At 35.9% G+C, this 18,340-nt stretch overlaps 2 protein-coding genes across 2 annotated transcripts; both read right to left on the reverse strand.

The window, feature by feature from the left end:
- Positions 1 to 994: 994 nt before the first annotated feature.
- Positions 995 to 11,928, reverse strand: LOC134746229 (G-protein coupled receptor Mth2-like). Its single transcript, XM_063680558.1, has 8 exons — positions 11,573 to 11,928; positions 8,868 to 9,057; positions 7,836 to 8,027; positions 7,383 to 7,461; positions 6,994 to 7,181; positions 5,652 to 5,820; positions 4,937 to 5,119; positions 995 to 2,091 (listed from the first exon to the last, which is right to left on the reverse strand). The coding sequence occupies exons 1-8, from the start codon at positions 11,882 to 11,884 to the stop codon at positions 1,950 to 1,952; spliced, it is 1,455 nt and encodes a 484-aa protein (XP_063536628.1). The 5' UTR covers positions 11,885 to 11,928; the 3' UTR covers positions 995 to 1,949.
- A 1,151-nt stretch (positions 11,929 to 13,079) lies between these two features.
- On the reverse strand, positions 13,080 to 17,493 carry LOC134746231 (uncharacterized). The gene is made up of 2 exons (XM_063680559.1): positions 17,060 to 17,493; positions 13,080 to 14,122 (listed from the first exon to the last, which is right to left on the reverse strand). The coding sequence occupies exons 1-2, from the start codon at positions 17,465 to 17,467 to the stop codon at positions 13,487 to 13,489; spliced, it is 1,044 nt and encodes a 347-aa protein (XP_063536629.1). The 5' UTR covers positions 17,468 to 17,493; the 3' UTR covers positions 13,080 to 13,486.
- Positions 17,494 to 18,340: the final 847 nt, after the last annotated feature.

Genomic DNA, 18,340 nt, shown 5'->3' on the forward strand with positions numbered 1-18,340 from the left:
TCTAGAAATCATCAAAGTAAAGTTCATTCTTACTATTCTAATTATGTTTAAGTCCCAGTTATGAATAGCGACCTGAAAACCCACTACAACCACTAAAAAACTTATTACTCGTATAGGGTTCATCCGAACAATTCTTTTCATCATATTATGGATTATGGTTGCAATCAAATACAAAGGGTTTGTCCGTCTTGCGTGCATTAGTTATAATTTTGTATTTATCCTAAAGAGTGCGCTAAGCTAAACGACGAGTCTTAAGAGTTCGATTGAGTTTGTGTGGAATTTATATTATATAATACATTCTTCGACTCTTCTCTTTCCGAACACTGTACCTAAGTCATTTTTTGTGATGTTTGTGATTGAATTAGAAGATAATATTTTATATCATGCCCGCTTTAGGAGTGATTGCAAAGTTAAACCAAATGCTCGAAAGCCGAACAAACCCTTTGACTGCAACCCGAAAAATCGCCTCTGTCGGTAATTTCGAATAGCAAAAGGAGCATGCCCTGCCCTCAGTGGCAAATTGGCAATACTGCACCTACGGTCACCTACCGATTCATATTTTTTTGTGTTTGCCTCATTCCATTGATATGAGGTATAAAGGACGACACGTTAGACCGGGCCGTGACCGGGCCGGAGCTTCCGGCGCTTACTTTTCTATGACATGACAGGTGATCACGTGATCCTTTCCATAGAAAACGAAGCGCCGGAAGCTCCGGCCCGGTCACGGCCCGGTCTAACGTGAGTCATCCTTAAATTGTAGTTGGATGTACCTACTTAAATACTTCTCGCTTAGGTTTGGACTAGATCTAAATCACCGGGAAGTATTCATTAAAATAAAAATCATTAAAATGTACTTTTTATTTATTTATAAATAGGTATATATTTAAGTTGTAAAAATATTGTATACTTAGGTACCTACTCAACACAGTGGCGTAACTAGGGGGGGGGGGAGCAGAGGGGGAAGTGCCCCGGGCGCCATCCAGGGGGGGGGGGGGGGCGCCAAATTGGGCTAAAGACAGCAGCAGGGAAACTTTTATCAGTCGTCAGGGGGCGCAAATTTGGTGACTGCCCTGGGCGCCATATCCTCTAGCTACGCCCCTGACTCAACAACAAAATAACTCGTACATTACAAAAGTATTAGACTGTTTTTACCTAAACCTTAAGTACCTAAGTGTAAGTACCTGATTGGTACCAAATCTCTCTTTGGTTTTGTATTACTTTAAAATACGTTAAATACTTAGATAGGTACTTAGGTAGGTTGGAAGGACCAACCTACATATGTTGGTAAATACAATAGTGGGTTTGGTAATACAGGGTATTTATTATTGAGAATACATTTGCAATTAGGTACTTTTGTCATTATGTTGGGTAATATAAAGGTCTTTACCTAGATAGTTACCTATTATTTGTAGGGAACGAAAATGTCTGTATAGAGACAGTATTATAGTTAACTATATAGGTAGGTACCTAAAATTATTTTTAACGAATATATGTAACTATCTAAATTAAATAAATGCATTTTTAATACTCTTAGATTTTGTGAACACATTTCATTATACCTAGGTTATACTTTATACTTACAGTTACCTACCTAATTTTATACAAATATTTGTATTATGTAATTTTGGGACATAGAATATCTTTTTTAGTTTTCCTGTCGCGCACTTCGTTAATCAATAATAGGTATATAATTTTTTTTTATCCTAATGCCGCCTTTACAATAGTAGGTAATTTATCCCGCGAATATAGTAGAGAGAGGTTACTAGTATATATATTATGTAAAGTAATTATGATCCCGAAAATAGTACCCAAGTACTTATTATACGAATCCTTGCTGGGGGCTTAAGTACCGCGAAAGCGAGCGAAAATCTGTAATTTGAGTCTATATCGTTCTTGCGTAATTGGAGCGACAGGTAGGTCCCCAGTTTCAACTTAAAATCCGTTCGATTTTACGCCTTATAGTAACTAGCCCCAGAAGGGCTCGAACAGATCTGAGAAGTCGTATCCTGGCTGTCTGAAGAATCTGAAGAAACGCTCGTGGACCGACTCTTGGTGAAGATCGGAGACCATTGTGTGCGTGTGGTACACAGTCTGGAATTCAAAATATTTTTAAATTAAAAAAAAAAGATGATGAAAATGAAAAAAAAAAGAGCCCGTCTAACTTTGCGCCGACTTGAACATAACAAAGTGAGGGTGTGTCATTATAAACGTCATATTCTGATATAAATTAGAAATTAATTATGTCATTTCCACACTTTGTCATTGCAAATGCAGAGTTAGCTTGGCCCGACTCTACCTACCATAAAATATCCTAAGTACATTTGCCTGCGTTTTAGGGTTCCGTACCCAAAGGACTCCGCTGTCCGTCTTCTGCCACCAGGCTGTATCTTATGAACCGTGATTAGCTAGACAGTTGAAATTTTCACAGATGATATACTTCGGTTGCCGCTATAACAACAAATACTAAAAAACCGGCTAAGTGCGAGTCGGACTCGCGCACGAAGGGTTCCGTACCATTGCGGAAAAAAACAGCAAAAAAATCACGTTTGTTGTATGGGAGCCCCATTTAAATATTTATATTATTCTGTTTTTAGTATTTGTTGTTATAGCGGCAACAGAAATACATTATCTGTGAAAATTTCAACTGTCTAGCTATCACGGTTTATGAGATACAGCCTGGTGACAGACGGACAGCGGAGTCTTAGTAATAGGGTCCCGTTTTTACCCTTTGGGTACGGAACCCTAAAAACAGGATAAAATAAATGTTTAAGTGGGGCTCCCATACAACAAACGTGATTTTTTTGCCGTTTTTTGCGTAATGTTACGGAACCCTTCGTGCGCGAGTCCCATTCGCACTTGGCCAGTTTTTTGACATATTTTTGAAGTTTTTTCTGAAACTAGACACTACACATTTGTGGGGTCACACTGTTGTTAAAACTACATAAATAAGTTCCGTAAAATGTGCCTACTTTGTTCCAATATTTACTCGAAAATTCAAAACTTTATTAATATTTTTTTTATTATTATATTGTGATAAAGGCATGTTGATATACATATATGCCGATTTAAAATAGACCATCACTACTATCATGTTGTAATAGGTACTTTTTTAAATGAGGTTGTAATATAATATGATATACTAGCTTTTGCCCACGACTTCGACTGCATGGAATTAGTAACAGCAGCTAGAGTAAGTTTAGCGCCTGGATAAAGGTGTAATAGCAATCATTCAATTTGAGCATAAGCTTAATTGCTTGGCATCCATTATCAGGCAACTCATTAAATCTCTCAATTTACCCCCCCCCCTTTTCACTCTCTTTAGTAGCAGTAGTAGTAATCACTTTATTGTACACAACACAGGTTTACAAAAATAAATTACAGTAATAGAAGTACAAAGGCGAACTTATCCCAATAAGGGATCTCTTCCAGCTAACCTTCGAGTAGACGAGTGGAAAACTATAGCCATCAGGAGTCGTAGCACGGTACGCTTATCACCATGCCTGTCACGTTCTAACAAGTATGTGAGTGCGAAAGTGACGGACTTAGTGATAGCGGAAACCATGCTGCGCGGGCTGGACAGATAGACAAACTTACAGGATGTACAAATTAATATTTGAAAAAGTAAACTATTTAACATATTGTCTACTCATAAAATACTCTCTCTCTCTTTAGGGATGATTTCCGACATAAAAACTATCCTGTGTCCTTCCCCGTGACCCAAACAATCTCTATGCCAAATTTCAACTAAATCGGTTCAGCGGTTTAAGCGTGAAGAGTACAAGTTACAAAAAGAGAGGAAGTATTATTTAGTCGGTAGGTCACGTGTCTTCTCCAGGAATTTATAATATTGTATTTCTCAGAAAACAAGTAAATAATTCAAAACTAATTCACTTAAGTAAATTAAACACGGAAAATAAGAGGAAATAAATTTAATTACTTATTCTTATTAATAAGTAAACAACGGGGTCACCCATGGAAGGAAAACGCAGTTAATAATTATGTATGGATGACTCAGATTCTTTGTGTATTTGTCTAATAGCAAGTAAATAAATATATACATAAAGGGGATAATGACAATAAGGGCTTTAGTAAGTTTCCTGTGTTTTATTTATCATATACCTAAATAAGTAAATATTTACTAAAAGTCGATGTACAAGTTTACAAGACATCGTACTTATGGGTTCTACCGACGTCACCGATAGATGCGTATAGTATTTTCGATACATTGCCAACTACAGAGAAGCAACGACTTAAAAAAATGTATCAGAAATGGCACGATACCGGTGATTAGTAGAGCCCACTAAGCAACACTTAACTGGTAGACCGCATTTGCACCATTTTTCCCATGTCCATCGGTTTTCATTTCCAAAGTTCACTCTACGAAACATTCACATTTTTTGTGCGCGCGTGGAACCAGAGAATAACTAATAGTACTGTGGAACCCCGATCCTATGCAGGGGCCCTAGGTAGTTGCATACTCTGCCTAATAGTTAATCCAGCCCTAATAGCCTCAGCAGCAACAGAAGTGCTTCAAATGCATCAGTTTAGGACACACAATAACGTAGTTAGACCAAGAAAAGTCTGCAACAATTTTGATAACACACGCAGTGCAAGTGTTATTTTAAACGTTTAACTTCTATGAAATTATGACGTATAAATAACAGTTGCACTGCGTGTGCTATCAAAATCGTTGCAGACTTTTCTTGGTCTAACTCTACCTCTTCTCAAGTTTCTTGATGATCTTCTTCTTGCAGACGAATATGAAGAAGATGAAGAACCCCATGAGAAGGTTGTAGGCGTCGCTGAGGTACCTGGCGCGGTATTTTGGAGACAGGGCGCTCAGGACCTCCAGCACCCAGCTGACGCCCATGATCACAGAAAGCTTCAGGTACAGAAGTGCTTCAAATGCATCAGTTTAGGACACACAAAAACGTACCTCTTCTCAAGTTTCTTGATAATCTTCTTCTTGCAGACGAATATGAGGAAGATGAAGAACCCCATGAGCAGGTTGTAGGCGTCGCTGAGGTACCAGGCGCGGTATTCTGGAGACAGAGCACTCAGGACCTCTAGCACCCAGCTGACGCCCATGATCACGGAGAGCTTCAGGTACAGCATGAATCTGGAAGAAGATTATGACTTTATGACTGATAAGTTGACGGTTGGTGTAATGAAGGTACGTGGGTCACAATTAAAGTTTTAAGAGCAGTATCTCCGAACCCGTAACAGGCAGATAATTGAAATTTTCATAGATTAAAAATAAAAAATCTAATTAAAAAAAGATTTTATAATTCCACATCCCATGGTTATGGATATGTATATGTACTGTAGTTTTCGCACTATCCGGCTTCTCATACTCGTACAAGTGACGTAATTATTCCGCATTTTATTATTCTATGAAGGTTGCCCAGAAATTTGTGATATGATGATAAATAACCAGGAGGCTATTTGACCAACTTGACTTGACCTGATACTGACAATTGCCTGTACATTAGATTAGATTAGATATTTATTTTCATAAATATCATAATATCATTTCTGGTTTTTAAGTAAATAGCATCAATGTTTGCTTGTTAGACCAACAATGTACGGTTAATTGTCATTGTCAGACGATAGTGTCAGTATTAGGTGGCATCTGTCAGGTGTTAACTGACCTGTGACGGTGTGTCCTATGAGCAGACGGGTTTCCAGCAGCAGGCGAGTCCAGCACAGCTGTGCCGCGGCTGAGGCGCCAGATGTTAAACGAGGTCATGAGGAACAGGGTCCAATTCATGACGATGATGATTAACATTGGCACGTATAGGTACATGAATTTGCCGCTGCCTGTAAATATTGCACAGAACTAAAATTAAGGCAGCGATAGTCTATTTGACTCCTGAGAATGATGCACAGAGGAACAATACTATAGAGGTGACAAGGGGAAGGGGGGAGATGACCGTACGAGATGGTTTTTTGGAACTTTCAGTGCAAGTAACAGAGAAAATGCTTTTTTTCATTGTCTCACTTTTCGTTTCTGTCAACTATATTAGGTAGGTACGTAACTACGTATTGTTGTTCGACGAGACGTATGTACTTATACAAGTAAGATTTATAGGTACAAAAAACGTGGATATCTAATGACACACACACTTTTCAGTTCTGGTCTACTTAAAACAACACAAAAAGATGTAATCCGCAATAGTGTCGTATTTTTATAAATAATATACCTATATCACCTTTTTAAGTATTTGGTATATATGTTTTTATTTAATATTATCAGAACCTGAACTTCCGGCAAAATCCCACGAACATAAAATGAACGTAAAAACTTAACCGCAAATTATCCGATTTTTCCGGTGCTAACACTGCTAAGTATTCATTGATAAGATTAATTTTATACAAATTTTACCGTGTTAGTTTCCAGCGACTGTATTAGTTTATTTACTAACTTTATTGTTTCTTAAAACCAATACTGTCTGTAGTACTTAGAGCAACTTATTTGATTTTTACAGCATAATAATGTAATACGTAATAATCATAAATATAAAATAAAATATTATGACATAGGTAATATGAAAAATAAAGTGCCTATGTAACCAGGGAACAAATGAAATCGATCTATATAGAGTTAGACTCAGAAAAGTTTGCAACGATTTTGATAGCATACGCTGTGCAAGTGTTATTTTAAACGTCAAACTTCTCCGAAATTATGACATATAAATAACACTTGCATTGCGTATCCTATCAAAATCGTTGCAGACTTTTGATTATTTAAAAAAATGTGATTATTTAAATTATGAACCGAATTAACAAATGCCGGGGCTAAACGGCAATTGTAATTGCTCTTTGTTATGATTCGTTATTGTTATTATTTAATTTTAATGATTATGATTAGTCTGTTTAAAGTGATTAGGTAGAGACAATTAAATTTGATTTTATTTATTATAATTAAGACCTAATTTACTAAGTTAAAATTAACTTTAAACTATCGCTTACACACTCATTATAAAAACGAACCTTCTAAAAAGCATCCTGTTCCATTAATGTCGGGCTTTATGAACCAGGGTATATGCTTTAAATCCATTCTGTCTATGACACCCATCCCGATAGTCAAGACCAAAGGCATGCCAAAGGCGTATAGGCAGTACATCAGGAACTTGAACGTCTCTCCTCGCCGATGAATGGGCCGAGCTTTGGCGTATCCTCTGCAGAAGGAAAACTATTGTCAAAATGCGTCATATATAAGTAGATACCTAAGTACCTAAAAGTTGGTGTTGGTTTCCGGATCTAAAGTATCTCTTCAACCTTTTCCTCTATGGGAGATGACTAGTTAAATTACTGGTAGAATAGGTAGGTATATAAATTAGCTAGTGATTATTACATACTTAATTACTCGTATGTCATACCTGAATGTCCACCAGATGTCGATAGACATGATGTTCATCCAACAAAAGCATGCCAAGCAGAAGTAATGAATCAGGAATGCTGAAAAGAAAATAATATCTTTACTATTGACGTTTAAACCAAGTTCACATTTACTTGACAAAGTTACGCACAGAGGCACAGAGGCACAGAAAAACGAAGGGGCACAGAATAAAGAAAGACGGTAGTTGACAGTGACGACGATAACCCCTATTTTCACGAGCGGTTGAGGGTTGTAGAGATAGGCGCTGCTGCTGGCGCCGTGAATGAACACCATGACGGGGTATAGGCGCTACTACCCCGTAAGTCGGTTACTATTAAGTATAGGTATGATATGAGAAGTTACGAGATCTCTAGCGTCTTTCATATTGATTGCCGAGATAGGAAAGTCGCACAGAAATCATTTATTATAGGTACGTATTTTTATAAATACTTACTAAATATAAGACAGATAATTTCCGTATTCTCATCAGCCATACTAATTAAATCCAGCAGCGCAAACGAAACAAATGTTGCAAGCAGACAGGCCACGTAAGCCATGAGGATCTTTCCGCACAAGTTTCTAAGCTCCGGCAGCAGACAGTACACGATGAGGACAAGGATCAGAAACACGCTGGATACGAGGAATCCTGTCAAAAAATTACCTTTAGTAAATATTTGGTCCAACATGGAAATTAGAAATTACCATATTTATTGCAGCATATTTATAGCAGTTTGATTTTTAGGATAAAAACAGTGGCGTAGCTATATCTTATCGGTTTATGGTTTCAAAATAATTTTGCATTTGGCAGCGCGACGACGATGCAGAATAGTTATTTGTGCAACAAGAGAGGAAAGTTGGTTTTTACTGCGAGTGTTGATTTTGATCAAAAACATGAGATGTAAAATAACCTTGCTCTCGTGTGACACATATAATTCTTTACCTCAGTAGTAAGAACATAATATATTAAAGGTTAAAATGTATTTCGAATTTGTAATAGACCCCGAAGTATGAAGTGGCAGTTCATGGCCTTCACTAATTTGAAAAGCTACTTTGTTTCACTCCCTGAAGTGACGAAAGTAGGCTTGTTCGAGCTGCTGAGGTGAAAATATTTCTATGACTAGGTATATTTTTAAAATGACTGTCTATCATTTACAACGAAGGTACTATCAGCTTGGATTAGAAATCACTTTCGGGACGGGACCATCAGGCGCCCGATTCAGATTGTTAGGTTTTGATTTTTTTATACTACCTTGAATACTACCTAGTGCATGCGAAATGAAGTGAAATTCGTGCGTGAGATGCGCGCCAATCAACGATCGTCAAGGTCGTGTCAAAACCAGTTCAAAACCATAACAAATTGCAAAATTAGAATCTACCCCCATAAATTAGAGTCGGCATCGACTATTCTTGTGGTACGAGAATTAGTCAATATCGTGTGTGATATAGGTATTTAAATGCAGAACTATAATTACAAGTGTTTACTTACCACTTACAAGGAAGATGCTGTTAGACTCAAATTCATCTTCCGGTACCGGGGTGGGGATGGTCCATATCCTGAACTGTGGTTCGTGAATATTTCTTCCGTTCGGCAGCGCGATGTCGATACAGAACTTATTGTTAGCGATGGGCTTGAATCTGTTGTAGGAGTTTGGTAGCTCCTGCATGACGGTTCCATCCTAATAAATAAAATACATACCTAAATATTGTCTATGAGACTCTGTAACCCAAATCATACTCAGTTTTAATTTAGTACACATCCATACTTACCCCCAATATATATTTGTATTTCGTGGTTAAAGTAGAAGGTAATATTTTATTCATATATTAGTATAGACCTACTTGGGTGATTTAAAAAATCAACTATAGTAACGTAGGTAGTAGGTAGGTAAGTTAAATAATAGTAAATTAGGTAGGATCCATGGCACTATTATTACAAGTGTATGCTATTTATAAAATACACAATAAATATATTAAACTTTTTCTACTTCATATAAAACACTCCCGCCAGAAAATGAGTATCTTTCATCCTTCGGTTTCATCTGATATTTTTGAATTTTAAAGACCCAACCCTAATTTGAGTAAACGTTTTTTTGTGAAACTAGAAGCCTAAATCCCTACCTTTTCCCTCTGGGAATATTACTTTTGGATCCCCTAAATCCCTAACTAATGTTAATTTTAGTTATGAATATTATTAAGAAATGAGTCATAATCATAACTAGTGATCCTTGCGGTAAACATAGGAGGATGTTTATACCAAGAACTGGTAGATTACACTACAATAATAATTATAAATTCTTTGTTATTTTGACTCATATTACTTATTAAATCATAAAAGCTTTAAGTAATTGGCTCGTGGGATGCCAATTTTACAGGTATTGCCTAGATTAAACAGGAATTACGACGAATAGGTATAATATTCTTCTTGGCAAACGATAACAATAGAAGGACAACGGCTAAGCAAACATTGGTGGCATTTACTTAGTAATTCTAATTTGCCTGATGTGTAAGTATTATTTTCGAATCAATTTTCTATCGATTATCCAGAACTGCAAGTACTTACCTAATCGACAGACGATAAAATACATGAGTATTTTATTCTATTTTCTTTAAGTATTTAGGACTTCCAATAGTTAATACTGGTGGGTCAAATTTTTTTCACTTTTGAAACATTGACAAAAATAAAACAATAATTGTTACATAAAAACTATACATGTGTGTTATGTGTGTGTATATTCGATATACGATTATATAAAGCGAGGTTTAGACTAGCAAGAACTTCCATGCAATTTTCATTATATTGCGGTATTGGATAAACATTTTGAATGCAGTTTACCTTAGTAGTCAGCAATGTAACGTAAATTGCATGCAAGTTTTTGCTAGTCTAAACCTCGCTTAAGATTACGTCATCTAGATCTCCTCCCTCCCAATACACACATATAAATATATATACCTACACATGGACAACACCCCAATAAAAAAAACACGATGAGATAGCCACGATTTTCCGTAGCATGTGTCAACGAGTTTTCAAAACGACGCGAATAGAGGCCATCTGGATGATGTAATTTTTAAAAATAAATTGCATCGAATTGTTGTTAATTTAAATATATTAAATATAGTTTTATTCTGTCAATGTTTCACATTGCAAATTTTTTTGGCCCAGCCTGTACCTACATTTACATTTGCCTTAGCTGCTGGGCACAGGCCTCCTTTCATGATGTACGAAAGGTCTGGGCTATGATTGAATATGAAAATTAAAAATCAATTTTATGTTAAAATCAGTTAAATTGTCAATGAAAATGGTTTGTTTTTTATTGTTTGGTTATTTATAAGTACCTACCTTTACAATAATCATTTTCTGTAACAACAGGATACCTAATATAAGATAGATCTATTCAAATTGCATTTTTTGTCGTATTTTATCATTTTTTATAAAAATAAAAAGTTCAAATTTAGCTACACATCTTCATATTTCCTTAGATATAGCAACCTTAACAATAGCTATTTAATTATGCATATACTAAAACTATTAACTCTTAAGCTTTCGTTGAGCTTTTTCAATCGTTAAAGTTTTCCTGAGGCGCTACAGTATAGGGCTATTAGGGCTCTTCACAAAAAGAGTGTACTGGTTTTTAAAGGGTCGGCAACGCGCATGTAATATCTCTGGTGTTGCAGGCGTCCATAGGCTACGGTGACAGCTTCAGCCGGGCCGTATGCTTGTTTACCACCGACGTGGTATTAAAAATAATATAATTCTAAGTAATATAGGCGACAAACTGACGGTCAGTTATTAAAATTAGACTGTCAAGCAAACACTAGGACATTTACCTTAAATACACGGAACATTTTATAGGTACCGTAAAACGACCCAACTACTTATAGTTCAAAAGCTCCCAAATTATGGTCCAAAATTAATTCGAATATCAGCTCAGGTGACTAGATTATTTGAATATCGTATTTCTTAGGCTAAATATTTTAATAAATTGAAAAACACAATCAAAACCAACAATAACTACTGCATCGGTATCATGGTCGCGTTTTTATTACCTGTCATGTCATGTTAAAAACGTGACCGGCATGGTGACAAATAATAAAGAGCCGGCCATCTTTACTTAGCCCTTCGACTAGTGGGGTGATCTTACGGTACCGGTACATATTAGTTATTTAGAAGTGAAAGATTATATATCTTACCTCCAGCAAGTAATTATTGAATTTCCTGGACATGTCGAAAGCTCTAATCATACTAAAATTTCGCGACTTCGATGGCGCCAGCGTGAACACTTCAAACACCTTCTTCTTAGTCTCTTCAATATTCTTGTCGTAAACAACCACATCGCCAAAATTGTAATTTGTAAAATTGTACACCCCCGTGTCATTCTTGCAATGTTTTTTGAAACCGACATATTGGTCAAAAGGGCAACATTTATTAATAATTATTTTATTTGTGTCTCCGAAATTGAAGTAAAAAATTAATATAAATATTGTTAATTTATAAGCAGACATGTTTACTGTTATGAGTGCTCTGGGATTATGTGTACATAATTGCTGAACGGAATTGTAATCGTGTGTGTTTTGTAGGGTGACCAGGAAGTACGTGATTTAAACAGACGGTCCACACTTGTGAAGTGCGCATTTTCCCCAACAATAAGTGGGAAAATCAGAGGATATCGGGCCACACAGGGTTCCGTAGCTGTTATTCTTATTACAAAGAAATGGAGGTAAGTAACCAACTATATATTTATCTTACTTAGTTTAAGTAAGAAATTTTATTTGCTTTTTGTCCGCCGCAAAAATGTACTTTAAGGTATATCTATAGATTATAGAACAATAGATAACATAAAAAATACTCGTGATAATTTTAAGTACTTTTAATTTGACTACAACCTAAGCTACAACTATGTTCAATAACCTAGTGGTAAACAAAACTCGTGTCTTTGGTGGGGTGGGGACACTTGACTGTAACAAAATTAGCTTAATTAAAGCTTAATGGCTACCTACCTACACTACCTTTGATGTGCGGATGAAAAACAGACAGCGTGGCCATCCCATCGCCATCCTGAAACGAATCAGAACTTTTTCTTGACAATATCTCACAAAAAACATCACAATTTAGATTATTACTCGGTTCCATATGTTATCAATGTGTCACTATTGGATTAGTATTTAAAACGATGGAATATAGTCCGAGCACGTTTTCATACGTCCAGTGCTACGTCAAGTATAGCAGCGATCCTAGGAGGGATATATATAAGTCAGTGCAGAATTAGCGTGGTCTAGATGTGTTCTTTTTGTTCATATAAAAAAAAATTGAAAATTATCATAACGAATTACAAATTGAAATAAATCGGCAAAAATCGTCGATTAGGCGCAGTCGTGGCTTTTTAGGTTCAGCCTGTATAGCGTATATATTCAGATTCAGATTATTATTTATATATCTAGAGTAAACTCGCATTATTTGGTGACATGCCTAATTCGGTGATACAAGTTTTGAAGCATGACACCCAAGAAAGCTTGCTACTAGCTTTGCACTTGTATTACCGAATTAGGCGTGTCACCAAATAATGCGAGTTTACCCTAAAATAATAAAACCATTATGCAACAGAAGTTTATATGACAAAGATACTTATGCAGTTTTTCCTCAAAGGGACGTTTAGGTATGTGAAATAACCGAAGCGAAAGATTCCTAAATAAAATTTATTTCGTACTTATAGTGATTCAACTTTCCTTTCTATGATGTTTTTGATAAATTCGTCGTGTCGTATCAGGTGCCCAAGCATCTTTCCTCTTTATTATCTATAGTTCTTAACAAACTCTTCTTCTCTCCTACTATACGTAAAACCTCTTCGTTGGTTTTCTTTTCTGTGCAACTTGGTGCAACTGATCCGTGGAAGAAGGGAAGACCGAGGGAGCATACATGCAACAAATAGAGGAAAAACTCAACGTCGTGTCGTATCAGGCTGTCAAAGAGAAGGCAGGGGACCGCCAAACATGGTAATTGCTCCACCGACAAGTCTTACTCTTAAATATATGATGATGACCTATAGTGATGTAGTATTTAACTGTAACAGGTCAAAGAACATGATTCATATAATGCTCAAAATTTTATTAATGTTTAATACGTTTTACTTCTAGGGGATCAATCGACTTAAAGCTTTTCCTTTTCAACTGTTTCTTCAAATCGTTGCAGCTTGCATTTTTATTTATTCCTTCAATATCCTGTTTATCATCTTCTACAGTGATCATATACTCGTAGAAATCTTTATCGGTATTGTCTTCCACACAAGTATCATCAGGGCTAACAGTTTGAAACTTGTACATGGGTGACGACCGAGGGGACGACTTATGTGACATAGGGGACGGTGAACGAATTCTCTTGCTTGTAGACGGGACACTGTGCGACACCGGCTGAGGTATTTTCACTTTTGTCTTGTTCTTCGCTTTGTTTAGCTGTTTTTTCGCGTTAAACACCATGAGTTGCATTTTCTGCATCAAGTCTAACGCTACTAGTTCTGGCATTTTTCTCAACTGCATGGTCATAGAGCGGCCAAAAAGATCGTATTCATCTTCCTCGTTACTTGTTATTAAAGAGTTTTGGTACTTTTGTTTGTCTGGACTCTTAGCTCTTTCTGGTGATTCGTCCATTAGTTGAATGTATTGAGTGCTTATATCAAAAGGTTCCTGATCGTTTTCGTAATCTTCTTCTTGAAATGATTCTTCTGCAGAGTTTGATAGTTCTTCTCTCTGTAAATAAAAATCAGATATAAAGGGGCCCACTGACTATCATTCCGCCGGACGATATCATCCTGTCAGTTAGAACAAAAATTTTACCGTTCCAAACAAACTGTCAGGCCGATATCGTCCGGCAGACTGGTAATCAGTGGTCTTCTCTAAGCAAATGCGTCTCACTGGCCGAATCTTACTTGTATAAAATTTAACAACCACTTTAGTTGCTAGTGACTATACCTACATTACTTGCGAAACTTTAATAGGTAGGCATAGTTATATTGTGAATATTATGTTCCACAGATTAATAAATAGTACGTAATAGAAAATGTCCATTTTGATAGCCCAAACATCAAAAAGGATTTTTTGTCATGTGGGGGTAAGTACCTATATCTTCCCTGGCGACAACGATCTATCTTCATTTTAAATTGTAATTTACCAAAATTATTTAAAGTGGTTTTGAGCAAAATGCATGGTGGAAAATTAAAGGTAGAGACACTGCAATAACGTGTAGGTAAATAGGTACTGTCGTGTGCTAAAATGTAGATGCTCTCTAATATCAACGATCAACTCTCAAATAATTGATCGTCACCCATATATATATATACACATATACTCGTATAATTATATAAAGTTGCCATGTGTCGCCAAGTCGCCATATTTATGCACATAGCCAATATCGGCAACAACCACATGACATAATACTGTGTTAGGCACACTGCGGTTTGAAAAGACTATTTATTTACAAGCCAAGTGGAAACAAACCACAAATAAACACAAGGATTGGTGTTATCATGATAATAATATGACTTAGATAATATATACACATACTAATATAGGTATTATAAATGCGAAAGTGTGTCTGTCTGTCTGTCTTCTTCACGCTTAAACCGCTGAACCGATTTACTTGAAATTTAGTATAGAGATAGTTTGAGTCCTGAGGAAGGACATAGGGTAGTTTTTATCTTAGAAATCATCCTTTAAGGGGGTGAAAAGGGGGATGGAAGTTGGTATGGGAAATCGATAAAAAGCAGATTGGATAAAAAATAAGCTAACCACGCAGACGAAGTCGCGGGCAAAAGCTAGTATATTATAACAACACATATAGCTTAGGATGGTATTCCATCTGTCCAATATTTAGGTCCAATATGTATTTGCGTTTCACATTTTGCTTAAAGATAGAGTGAGACGCAATGACATTGGACAGATGGAATACCATTACCATCCTTAAGGAGTCGGGTATTCAAAATCTGCACACGATCTTGTTTTCTCAACAATAAAGTTGTGTTTGGCTCATTTTAAACACCTCGTCCGCTTAACACTTACTAATGCTTTTTCATACTACTGTATATATCTGTTAAACAAAAGCCATTGTTTGTTTTGTGCGAGTGGTGGGCTAACGTGTCTGAGCGCGTGCCAAAGCAACAATGTCGTTTAAAAAGCGGCTGTATCTTGGTGGTTTTAAGGTTCAAATTTAAGTACATGTAACGTGTTTTGGTAATGTAAGACCATCGACCACCTTAATATATGCGAATGCTCATATTATTACATATATTTGAACCTTAAAACCAACACGATATTTAAACGACATTGTTGCTTTAGCACGCGCTCAGACACGGTAGCCCACCGCTAGCATAAAAGAAACAATGACCTTTGTTTAACAGATTAGGTTCTTAGGCGAAAATATCATTTGAGAAAATTCATACTATACAACATTAACCCTTAAATGCATGATTTTTTGTATAACTTTTTAATAAATTGAAATAGATGTGTCATGCTGTATAAAAGTAATAAATGTGATTTTGGATAGCTGCATATTGAGCCACGGACCATCAAATATACGATGCATATATACATCATTATGCATTTAAGGGTTAATACATACGCAATTACGCATGCTACGTATTAATCACATGTGATTGACTCGTTTTAGACATTCGATTTTCTACCTTAATGTAATGATATTAAAGTCGTGTTTTAAATGATAGTGCACAGATAGAAATTCAAACAATGTAAATAAACACAAGTTATAGTTGGTCCAACCAAATTGGCAGTAAATAAGAACAAAAAAAAACTATAGGTACTCATCCTTTTCTTTTGGGTACTAGTATAAGACAAATATAGTACGATTCTCTCTATGTTTGAAATGAGACAGTCCTTTGACAAACTATAGTAAAATAGTTATTTGTTATACAAGGGTGCAAAGTTGTATTTTACCCGCGAGTGTGGAATTGAAACACGAGCAAGCGAAAGGATTCTATAGTGGAACCACGAGCGAAGCGAGTGGTTCTAAAATAGAATCCTGAGCGTAGCAAGTGTTTCAACACACGAGAAGTAAAATACATTTGCACCCGTGTGTAACACAAAACTTTTCCTCTCACTATAGCGAGGAAAGTGCAACATCCACAGGCGTTAGATCATCTTCATCACTGGAATCACTTATTTTGTACGATATTATAACGGAAAACACTGGAAATTCTGATTTTTACGTGAGTCGGTGAGAATTGTTTTTAAGTAAAAAATTTGTTGACAATGTTGACATTTCTGTTCTGACCTGACGTATGAAATGTCAACGATGCGTTTTGAAATTGCATCGACTTAACTTGTGCGTTCAGAATTATATTTAACATCATTATAAAAAATCTAACGTTTCTTATGGAATTTTAAGGGTTAAAATTATTAAAAAAAGCTAAATTTGGTATTTTTTATTAGATTCTCAAACCATTTATTTAATGATAATTAATATCGAACGAACCATTATTATGAGCGTTTTACGTTTTGTTATCTGTCAAGCTACTTAAACACGCTCCATTCAAGGTCAAATTACTTTCCCCACTAGTGGATAAAATGCGTTTTTCCCCGCTTGTTTTAAAGGATAAAAGACGGCTTTCCGAGCTAGTGAGGGGAAAAGTAATTTAAAATGTGTAAGTACCAATATGTTTTAATAATACTTACTTTAGACATGTAAGGTCCCGTTACATGTAGTATAAACTTCAAGGCGTCATACGCAAACCATTTTCTAACGTCATCGCTTTCATGATCATCCTTCATCTTACTCGTCAATCGATGGTGTTCCCTGTGAAACGCGCTCCGTAAATTCTTTATTTTCTTCCTTACACTGCCCTCATCCATACCGTACTTCTGTCCGAAAGCGATAAGGATTTTACGTTTCTTGCTGTTGTGTTTATAGTTGGGGTTCCTTATATCCCATAGTACTTTGCATTTTCTGTAGTCGTTGATGAAGTTTAGTAATTTTTCGTTCGTCCATTCCATATTATTGCAGACTCGCGGTAAAAAGAATTTGTGATAATAACCTAAAATGGCGCACGCCGCTCGGAAACTGGGTGCGGCAGCGTGTGGCATGCGCGACTGGGGGCCGCAGGTGGCCGCAGCTTAGCGCGGTGTGCCGCCGGTGCCGCGCGACAATAGCGCTAATGAGCTTAGCGGCATCTAGCGGCAGAGGCGTTAACTAGTACGAGCGCCTGGTCGCTTGGGTTAGCCCATGGAGACTATATTAAATTTTATACTACTCAAAAGAAAATAATTTTTCACATCACCTATTCGAAAAGGGAACTTTTCTTCCCTGCTAGGAGGGATCAAAGTGGCACTTTTCTGTTCAAGGACATTTTGTTGCCAGTATGAAATATTGACACAAAGACATATGAAATTAGTATGCATATAATCGATTACAATTTCTTTATAATCGATTACGTGCATACAATTTTTCTAACTTAAATAATATTTTGTTAATTGTAAACAATAAATGTAATTAGGGTATTTTAAATTAATTAATAGCATATTTTAATTAAGTAAATTAATTAATTAGCGTAATATTTACAAAGAAACGTAAAAAACATTAGTTTAATAATTTTATTTTTATTTTGACATTTTAGGTCTCCTTAAACGCAGCCATACTTGTCTATGCAATTTAAAAAGTTTATATTTAAAAAGTTTTGTACAAATATTTCACAAAGCATAATTATGCGGTTTTGTATTGTGTATAAATTTGTAAATACTTAGTTTAAATCAATAACTTTATAATAATAAATATAAGTGATATCAGTCTTCATAGTGTTCTTCCGAAGATTCGGTTCAAAGGGGTAAGAGCTAATTTGTTACCAGAAAAATCTACAAAAATAATGTACCTGATTTTCATTGTATCATTTTAGGTGTTTGCTGCTGTCTTTGAAAATATATTAGGTACATAATTATATATTAGGTACTTTTAATTTGTCA

Source organism: Cydia strobilella, chromosome 12, assembly GCF_947568885.1.
Source record: "Cydia strobilella chromosome 12, ilCydStro3.1, whole genome shotgun sequence".
In the NCBI taxonomy this organism is placed as follows: Eukaryota; Metazoa; Arthropoda; class Insecta; order Lepidoptera; family Tortricidae; genus Cydia; species Cydia strobilella.